Source organism: Nannobrachium achirus, assembly GCF_963921795.1.
Source record: "Nannobrachium achirus genome assembly, chromosome: 19".
NCBI classification, from domain to species: Eukaryota; Metazoa; Chordata; class Actinopteri; order Myctophiformes; family Myctophidae; genus Nannobrachium; species Nannobrachium achirus.
In genome coordinates this window covers 61,532,695-61,544,278 of record NC_137826.1, presented here as the reverse complement: position 1 = coordinate 61,544,278, position 11,584 = coordinate 61,532,695, and the positions used below count along the sequence as shown (strand labels likewise).

At 42.6% G+C, this 11,584-nt stretch overlaps 1 protein-coding gene across 1 annotated transcript; it reads right to left on the bottom strand.

Annotated features, from left to right (window-relative positions):
* Positions 1–8,817: 8,817 nt before the first annotated feature.
* LOC308304975 (kelch domain-containing protein 3-like) lies at positions 8,818–9,939 on the bottom strand (the record flags this gene model as incomplete). The annotated part of the gene is made up of 1 exon (XM_080749598.1): positions 8,818–9,939. One exon carries the CDS (start codon positions 9,937–9,939, stop codon positions 8,818–8,820), a length of 1,122 nt encoding a protein of 373 aa, XP_080605724.1.
* Positions 9,940–11,584: the final 1,645 nt, after the last annotated feature.

The following is an 11,584-nucleotide window of genomic DNA, read 5'->3' as shown; positions in this document are numbered from 1 at the left end:
TAATTCATTAAGCCCCACCCCCTCTGTAACAGGGAGTGCCCTTCGCCAAACAGGAAGTGCCTCTACATCTCATGAACCGTTTGTCGTAGAGACGCGTGGATGGTGTCATGTGACTTGATTAAGAGTCCTTAACCTTAATTGGGGCCCTTTTCGCCAAACAGGAAGTGCCCCTCACCAAACAGGAAGTGACCCTTTATCTCATGAACCGTTTGTCGTACAGACGCGTGGGTGGCGTCAAATGACTTGATTAAGAGTCCTTAACCTTAATTGGGTCCTATTTTGCCAAACAGGAAGTGCCCCTCACCAAACAGGAAGTGACCCTTTATCTCATGAACCGTTTGTTGTAGGGACGCGTGAGTGGTGCCATATGACTTGATTGAGAGTCCTTAATCTTAATTGGGGCCTATTTGGCCAAACAGGAAGTGCCCCTCGCCAAACAGGAAGTGACCCTATATCTCATGAACCGTTTGTCGTAAAGACGTGTGGGTGGTGTCATATGACTTGATTAAGAGTCCTTAACCTTAAATGGTGTTTCCTTTGCCAAACAGGAAGTGCCCTTCGCCAAACAGGAAGTGCCTCTATATCTCATGAACCGTTTGTCGTATAGACGATAATGTTAAAGCTAATGCAAAAAATGCTAATGTTGAAAAATCTAAGGCTAATCTAACGCTAATGCTAACTCCAAATATCTAACGCTAATGCTAACACCAACCGCTACACAAGATTGCACACACTTGGCGAGCTGCAGGCACACTTAAAATTTCTTAGAAATGTTCTTTTCTAGTTATTATTATTATTATATTATTATTCATCAGACTCTCCATTTACACACTTGTAATCAATGGGTTTAATAGAAAGATAGGGTGATGGTGCGTTAAGCCCAGATGCTGGACAAACGGCAATACAAGAGAAGAATAGAGTCCACAACATTGGTATATTCAACTCTGTTTCATTTCTTCACCATTTGGATCCGTTTGGATCTTCTTCAGGAATAGTATGACTACCATACTATACTTATACTACTAGTATAGTAGTAGTATAATAGTATGGTAGTATACTATACTTATACTACTAGTATAGTAGTAGTATAATAGTATGACTACCATACTATACTTATACTACTAGTATAGTAGTAGTATAATAGTATGACTACCATACTATACTTATACTACTAGTATAGTAGTAGTATAATAGTATGGTAGTATACTATACTTATACTACTAGTATAGTAGTAGTATAATAGTATGACTACCATACTATACTTATACTACTAGTATAGTAGTAGTATAATAGTATGGTAGTATACTATACTTATACTACTAGTATAGTAGTAGTATAATAGTATGACTACCATACTATACTTAAGTATGACTACCATACTATACTTATACTACTAGTATAGTAGTAGTATAATAGTATGACTACCATACTATACTTATACTACTAGTATAGTAGTAGTATAATAGTATGACTACCATACTATACTTATACTACTAGTAGTATAATAGTATGGTAGTATACTATACTTATACTACTAGTATAGTAGTAGCATAATAGTACGGTATACTATACTTATACTACTAGTATAGTAGTAGTATAATAGTATGGTAGTATACTATACTTATACTACTAGTATAGTAGTAGCATAATAGTATGGTAGTAGTATAGTATAATAGTATGGAGCAAAAAAACAGAGCTGAGTATACCAGTGTTGTGGACTCTATTCTTCTATTTAATAGAACGATCCCTTCTGGAATTATGTCTAGTTGTGGGCGAGCACACATATGTTATCTTCATTATTTATCTTTTAGCGAGCACACGTATGTTATCTTCATTATTGTCTCCACCAGCCGAAGGCAGGGGGAGAGTATGTTTTCGCCCCTGTCCATCTGAGCGTGCGTCCATCCTCCGAGTTTTTTACCAGCTAATCTCCTGCGCCGTTGGCCCGTTGCTGCCAAAATGAGCACACACAATCCCGAACATTCCTATAGCAACCACACTAACCAGAACATTCCTATAGCAACCACACTAACCAGAACATTCCTATACTAACCAGAACATTCCTATAGCAACCACACTAACCAGAACATTCCTATAGCAACCACACTAACCAGAACATTCCTATAGCAACCACACTAACAGAACAGAGCATTCCCTATAGCAACCACACTAACAGAACAGAACATTCCTATAGCAACCACACTAACCAGAACATTCCCTATAGCAACCACACTAACCAGAAGAGAACATTCCCTATAGCAACCACACTAACAGAACAGAACATTCCCTATAGCAACCACACTAACAGAACAGAACATTCCCTATAGCAACCACACTAACAGAACATTCCTATAGCAACCACACTAACCAGAACATTCCTATAGCAACCACACTAACAGAACAGAACATTCCCTATAGCAACCACACTAACAGAACAGAACATTCCCTATAGCAACCACACTAACAGAACAGAACATTCCCTATAGCAACCACACTAACTAGAACATTCCTATAGCAACCACACTAACAGAACAGAGCATTCCCTATAGCAACCACACTAACAGAACAGAACATTCCTATAGCAACCACACTAACCAGAACATTCCCTATAGCAACCACACTAACCAGAAGAGAACATTCCCTATAGCAACCACACTAACCAGAACATTCCCTATAGCAACCACACTAACCAGAAGAGAACATTCCCTATAGCAACCACACTAACAGAACAGAACATTCCCTATAGCAACCACACTAACAGAACAGAACATTCCCTATAGCAACCACACTAACAGAACATTCCTATAGCAACCACACTAACCAGAACATTCCTATAGCAACCACACTAACAGAACAGAACATTCCCTATAGCAACCACACTAACAGAACAGAACATTCCCTATAGCAACCACACTAACAGAACAGAACATTCCCTATAGCAACCACACTAACTAGAACATTCCTATAGCAACCACACTAACAGAACAGAGCATTCCCTATAGCAACCACACTAACAGAACAGAACATTCCTATAGCAACCACACTAACCAGAACATTCCCTATAGCAACCACACTAACCAGAAGAGAACATTCCCTATAGCAACCACACTAACAGAACAGAACATTCCCTATAGCAACCACACTAACAGAACAGAACATTCCCTATAGCAACCACACTAACAGAACATTCCTATAGCAACCACACTAACCAGAACATTCCTATAGCAACCACACTAACAGAACAGAACATTCCCTATAGCAACCACACTAACAGAACAGAACATTCCCTATAGCAACCACACTAACAGAACAGAACATTCCCTATAGCAACCACACTAACCAGAACATTCCTATAGCAACCACACTAACAGAACAGAACATTCCCTATAGCAACCACACTAACAGAACAGAACATTCCCTATAGCAACCACACTAAACAGAACATTCCTATAGCAACCACACTAACCAGAACATTCCTATAGCAACCACACTAACAGAACAGAACATTCCTTATAGCAACCACACTAACAGAACAGAACATTCCTATAGCAACCACACTAACCAGAACATTCCCTATAGCAACCACACTAACCAGAACAGAACATTCCCTATAGCAACCACACTAACCAGAACAGAACATTCCCTATAGCAACCACACTAACCAGAACAGAACATTCCTATAGCAACCACACTAACAGAACAGAACATTCCCTATAGCAACCACACTAACCAGAACATTCCTATAGCAACCACACTAACAGAACAGAACATTCCCTATAGCAACCACACTAACAGAACAGAACATTCCCTATAGCAACCACACTAAACAGAACATTCCTATAGCAACCACACTAACCAGAACATTCCTATAGCAACCACACTAACAGAACAGAACATTCCTTATAGCAACCACACTAACAGAACAGAACATTCCTATAGCAACCACTCTAACCAGAACATTCCCTATAGCAACCACACTAACCAGAACAGAACATTCCCTATAGCAACCACACTAACCAGAACAGAACATTCCCTATAGCAACCACACTAACCAGAACAGAACATTCCTATAGCAACCACACTAACAGAACAGAACATTCCCTATAGCAACCACACTAACAGAACAGAACATTCCCTATAGCAACCACACTAAACAGAACATTCCTATAGCAACCACACTAACCAGAACATTCCTATAGCAACCACACTAACAGAACAGAACATTCCTTATAGCAACCACACTAACAGAACAGAACATTCCTATAGCAACCACACTAACCAGAACATTCCCTATAGCAACCACACTAACCAGAACAGAACATTCCCTATAGCAACCACACTAACCAGAACAGAACATTCCCTATAGCAACCACACTAACCAGAACAGAACATTCCTATAGCAACCACACTAACAGAACAGAACATTCCCTATAGCAACCACACTAACCAGAACATTCCTATAGCAACCACACTAACAGAACAGAACATTCCCTATAGCAACCACACTAACAGAACAGAACATTCCCTATAGCAACCACACTAAACAGAACATTCCTATAGCAACCACACTAACCAGAACATTCCTATAGCAACCACACTAACAGAACAGAACATTCCTTATAGCAACCACACTAACAGAACAGAACATTCCTATAGCAACCACACTAACCAGAACATTCCCTATAGCAACCACACTAACCAGAACAGAACATTCCCTATAGCAACCACACTAACCAGAACAGAACATTCCCTATAGCAACCACACTAACCAGAACAGAACATTCCTATAGCAACCACACTAACAGAACAGAACATTCCCTATAGCAACCACACTAACCAGAACATTCCTATAGCAACCACACTAACAGAACAGAACATTCCCTATAGCAACCACACTAACAGAACAGAACATTCCCTATAGCAACCACACTAAACAGAACATTCCTATAGCAACCACACTAACCAGAACATTCCTATAGCAACCACACTAACAGAACAGAACATTCCTTATAGCAACCACACTAACAGAACAGAACATTCCTATAGCAACCACACTAACCAGAACATTCCCTATAGCAACCACACTAACCAGAACAGAACATTCCCTATAGCAACCACACTAACCAGAACAGAACATTCCCTATAGCAACCACACTAACCAGAACAGAACATTCCTATAGCAACCACACTAACAGAACAGAACATTCCCTATAGCAACCACACTAACCAGAACAGAACATTCCTATAGCAACCACACTAACAGAACAGAACATTTCCTATAGCAACCACACTAACCAGAACAGAACATTCCCTATAGCAACCACACTAAGTAGAACAGAACATTTCCTATAGCAACCACACTAACCAGAACAGAACATTTCCTATAGCAACCACACTAACCAGAACAGAACATTCCCTATAGCAACCACACTAAGTAGAACAGAACATTTCCTATAGCAACCACACTAACCAGAACAGAACATTTCCTATAGCAACCACACTAACCAGAACAGAACATTCCCTATAGCAACCACACTAAGTAGAACAGAACATTTCCTATAGCAACCACACTAACCAGAACAGAACATTCCCTATAGCAACCACACTAACCAGAACAGAACATTCCCTATAGCAACCACACTAACCAGAACAGAACATTCCTATAGCAACCACACTAACAGAACAGAACAGAACATTCCCTATAGCAACCACACTAACCAGAACATTCCTATAGCAACCACACTAACAGAACAGAACATTCCCTATAGCAACCACACTAACAGAACAGAACATTCCCTATAGCAACCACACTAAACAGAACATTCCTTTAGCAACCACACTAACCAGAACATTCCTATAGCAACCACACTAACAGAACAGAACATTCCTTATAGCAACCACACTAACAGAACAGAACATTCCTATAGCAACCACACTAACCAGAACATTCCCTATAGCAACCACACTAACCAGAACAGAACATTCCCTATAGCAACCACACTAACCAGAACAGAACATTCCCTATAGCAACCACACTAACCAGAACAGAACATTCCTATAGCAACCACACTAACAGAACAGAACATTCCCTATAGCAACCACACTAACCAGAACAGAACATTCCTATAGCAACCACACTAACAGAACAGAACATTTCCTATAGCAACCACACTAACCAGAACAGAACATTCCCTATAGCAACCACACTAAGTAGAACAGAACATTTCCTATAGCAACCACACTAACCAGAACAGAACATTTCCTATAGCAACCACACTAACCAGAACAGAACATTCCCTATAGCAACCACACTAACCAGAACAGAACATTCCTATAGCAACCACACTAACCAGAACATTCCTATAGCAACCACACTAACCAGAACATTCCTATAGCAACCACACTAACCAGAACATTCCCTATAGCAACCACACTAACAGAACAGAACATTCCTATAGCAACCACACTAACCAGAACATTCCCTATAGCAACCACACTAACAGAACAGAACATTCCCTATAGCAACCACACTAACAGAACAGAACATTTCCTATAGCAACCACACTAACAGAACAGAACATTTCCTATAGCAACCACACTAACCAGAACAGAACATTTCCTATAGCAACCACACTAACCAGAACAGAACATTCCTATAGCAACCACACTAACCAGAACATTCCTATAGCAACCACACTAACATGAGTCACAAGGAATCCACTGGGAGATTAATTCCATCCTACTATTTACATTCTCTGACTGTGACCTGCTGGGGGCCGTTTCACCAAACCTAAATTAGGGCTAAAGCCTGGCTTTATCAGCTATCCTGACTTTAGTAAGCCTGAGTCAGAGCTGAATCGGTTTCATGAAAGCTAAATTATCTTGGCAGATTAGCCCCGCCAGTTAACCTGGATATGTTAAGCCTGAACTCGGTTTCATGAAGGTTATCCCACCTTAGTTACCATGGAGATTAAAGGTGTATTCAGTGATAATGAAAGTGGCCGGGGGTCATCTTGTCACAAGCGTGGAAATGTTTAGTTTTTTATAGATTTTCTACACCATTATAATGTTCTCGTTTTGATCATTAGACCCAATCACTGAATATCGGTAGGCCTACGTCTCCAGCTTCAGGATATGTATGATACTGATTTACTACGAGACTGTGGCATTTATTTTATGAGTTCAGTAGTTTACAATCTAGGCATTTAGCAGACGTTCTTAATTCAGAGCGACTGTGGTTCTCAAAACTTTTATTTTGACCATCATAACTAAACATCATAACATAACTACGGCCATACTCTACCCTGATTGGTCGAGGACTGGCTGGCCACCTCTGAAAACGGAATCTAGCTATGCTCGCAACACGGGCCATGGTGGAAGTCCTTATATGGTCAGCACACATTCTAGTGAGGAGAATGAATGGAAAATGTACCAATTATATTTTTATTTGAATTAAATACAATCACTGAATATACCTTTAAGCTGTGAAGCTAGCCTGCTTCGGACCAGGCTAACAGCCAAGATTTGTTAATCCAGTGCCATTTTGTTCAAGTTTTGTGAAATAGCTGTTAGTCCAATGACTCCAATTGTTATTACTTTTTCAACAATTAATTCAAAACCTATGTAGACTATGTACAAAATTCCACGCGCCAGACTGGTTCACCGCCCAGTCCCAGCAGAGTAGTTCCGGGGCAGCGGATTGAGTGACCCTATCTTCCCCTGATAGGACTGACCGTGCTACTGGGACGTAAGTCGGGACTTGGTCACCCCGACTGGGTCACCTGTTGGGAGGGTGTATGAAGGATGACAGAGGGGCAAAAAATAAGCAAAAAAAGGGGGAAAAAAAGAAGCGGAAAAAAATCACACACTTGATAAATAAAAATAATCTCAAAGGTCTCCACCTCTGAACTCATGTTTCTCTGCTGTAGTCTTATGTTAACATATAGATCTATAGATCTGTTGTTCTGCTGTAGTCTTATGTTAACATATAGATCTATAGATCTGTTGTTGCTCTGCTGTAGTCTTATGTTAACATATAGATCTGTTGTTGCTCTGCTGTAGTCTTGTGTTAACATATAGATCTGTTGTTGCTCTGCTGTAGTCTTATGTTAACATATAGATCTATAGATCTGTTGTTGCTCTGCTGTAGTCTTGTGTTAACATATAGATCTGTTGTTGCTCTGCTGTAGTCTTGTGTTAACATATAGATCTGTTGTTGCTCTGCTGTATTATGTTAACATATAGATCTGTTGTTGCTCTGCTGTATTATGTTAACATATAGATCTGTTGTTGCTCTGCTGTATTATGTTAACATATAGATCTGTTGTTGCTCTGCTGTATTATGTTAACATACAGATAGAATGTAGTTTTCCTCCTTTACAAATGTCTGCTTCTTGACCATGTGGTCATATTGTTATGCCATGCGGTCTGTAGATATACTCCTGAATCTGTAACCTCCACACTCTCCTATCTAACATGAGGGTCTAGAGCTCTAAAACCTCCACACTCTCCTATGTAACATCAGGGTCTAGAGCTCTACAGTGTTGTTAGCTAAACCCTCCACACTCTCCTATGTAACATCAGGGTCTAGAGCTCTACAGTGTTGTTAGCTAAACCCTCCACACTCTCCTATGTAACATCAGGGTCTAGAGCTCTACAGTGTTGTTAGCTAAGCTGTCGCGCAGCAGTGCATCTACGTAGGTGCTGCTTCTTGCCTTTCCTGGCTTCCTGTCATAACAATATTCTTGTTATTATGTTGTTGCTGCTGCTGCTTGGTTTCCTGAACACACTCCTGTGCTCCTGTTGTCTTTTCCTCCTCTAATGGTGGTGAGCTCTTGGTTTTTCAGTTTCTTCCGGAACCAACCCGTCGTCCTCTGCTTTCTGTGGCGGCTTCCTGTTGCCGCCGGCCGTCTCCATGGCAGCCAGCTCCCAGCGGATGTCGTGTGGGAGTCCGGACGGCTCCAGGCTGTACTGCGTGACGGCCAGCTTGCACAGCGTCTTCAGACTAGGACTTAAGTCCAGGATGTAGAGGTCGCCGGGCGTCTGCCGGCCTCCAAAGAGGACGATGCGCTGGCCCACGGCGCAGCAACACATCCAGGACATGTAGCAGGGACCTTTCCCTTTAGGCTCCACCTTCTTCCAGGAGCTCTCGGGGTTGAACTTCCACAAGTCGTTGAAGTTGTTCCCGCCGAAGATGTACAGCTCTCCGTTGTAGGCGAAGGCTGACTGGCCCCGCCTCCCTTCTGGGAGGAGCCGCGCCGAGGGCGTGGCCAGCCAGCAGTTGGTCTGCGTGTTGAACGCTCGGATGTCGTTGTAGTGGCCATCGTCCCCGCGGCCCCCGAACACGTACATCTTCCTCCCGATGACGGTGGCCGAGTGCCACTCGGAGGCGGGCGCCGGGCAGCCCTGGGTGTTGATGAGCGACCACAGCATGGTGGCCGTGTCCAGCCGGTAGACATCGTTGGTGTATCCTTTCAGCAGGTTGAAGCCTCCGAACACGTACATGTTCCTCTCCAGGACGCAGGCCGAGTGGCCGCAGCGCGCCTCGGGGACCGTCCCGGACACCCGGGGGTTGAACCAGCGGTGGGTGTCCACGTCGAAGGCGTAGAGCACGTTGCACTTGTCCCCGTAGATGGTGAGGCCGTTGTCCACCTCCTCGATCTCCGTGTTCACGATCCCCCCCCAGATGTAGATGGTGTCCTCCAGCAGCACGGCTGTGTGGCACATGCGCATGGGGACGTCCAGGGGGCCCTCGCGCCACGCCGGGGGGCACAGCCTGGTCCAGCGCAACGACACAGTGTTGAAGACGTGGACGTCCATCTTCTTGGTGTGGTTCTCCCCGTAGCAGTGGCCCCCGAAGGAGTAGACCTTCTGCCCCACTGCCACCGCAGCGTGAAGGAACCTCCGCGGGCCTTTCAGGTGCACCGTCCAGCACAGCATGTCATGTGACCTGTCAGCTGACCGTAGACGATTCTTCACTTCAACTCTCTTCTGTCCCGGTCGCACATCCACGACGTTGATATTGGTCACGGCGGCACAGCCGCCACGAGAGGCTCAGCCAATCATGGGGCAGCTGTGGCTCAGGAGGAAGAGCAGACCGTCCGAAGATCCGTGGGTCGGCGGTTCGAATCCCGGCCACTCCTGTCTTCACAAGGCCGGGCAGAGGGATCTGGAGGCCCCAGGCAAAGTCCCTGGGTCGGGACCCATATGCGGGTCTCAGACCAAATTCTAGGGGTCGCGAGTAAATGCCCCTTTATGTTTCGTTTTCTACATTTTGGTTTTTAATTGTGGGCTCACCTGAAAGGCGAGAACACGGTGTTAACTTCATTATTTATTTATCTATCAAGTTCCGCCCGACAGTACAAAGGCAGGGCCCTCAGCCAATGAGGTGCAATTGGAAATTGTCGGAAAAACATCTGGGAGTGGTGTTAGCTGGAGTATTGGTTGAGTTAGCAATCAGCACGCTGCAGAATAGTCATGAGCGAGCCCACACTGTTTTGTAGGAAAAGTATTTCTATAGTTTTAATGTCATTGGCCTGGCTGTCATTGCAGTGCGTACAGTAGAAGCAGGAATGTAATGCATGTTGAGGGGCTGTCATTGCAGTATGTACAGTATGTACAGTATGTACAGTATAATAGTAGTAAAGTAGTAGCAGGAATGTAATGCATGTTGAGAGGCTGTCATTGCAGTACGTATATATAGTATAGTACAGTATAATAGTACAGTATAATAGTACAGTATAATAGTACAGTATAATAGATGTAATGCATGTTGAGCAGGAAACGTGTATTGAATGTGAAAGTGTTTTGTGAATCCTCTTAAAGTAGGTTATAATAGTATACTATAATAGTATAATAGTATACTATTATGAAGTTACAATGGTAACACTTTCACATATTGAATGTGAAAGTGTTTTGTGAATCCTCTTAAAGTAGGTTATTTCTTCCCTCTGCTGTAGTCTTATGTTAACATATAGATCTATAGATCTGTTGTTCTGCTGTATAGTCTTATGTTAACATATAGATCTATAGATCAGGAAACGTGTATTGAATGTGAAAGTGTTTTGTGAATCCTCTTAAAGTAGGGTTAGGGTTAGGGTTAGGGTTTACCCTAACCCTAACCCTTGAATGTGAAAGTGTTTTGTGAATCCTCTTAAAGTATAACAGTAGTAAAGCAGTACAGTAGTAGCAGGAATGTAATGCATGTTGAGGGGCTGTGTATTGTATAAACGTGTATTGAATGTGAAAGTGTTTTGTGAATCCTCTTAAAGTAGGGTTAGGGTTAGGGTTAGGGTTTACCCTAACCCTTTGAATGTGAAAGTGTTTTGTGAATCCTCTTAAAGTAGGGTTAGGGTTAGGGTTAGGGTTTACCCTAACCCTAACCCTTTGAATGTGAAAGTGTTTTGTGAATCCTCTTAAAGTAGGGTTAGGGTTAGGGTTAGGGTTAGGGTTTACCCTAACCCTAACCCTAACCCTTGAATGTGAAAGTGTTTTGTGAATCCTCTTAAAGTATAACAGTAGTAAAGCAGTACAGTAGTAGCAGGAATGTAATGCATGTTGAGGGGCTGTGTATTGTATAAACGTG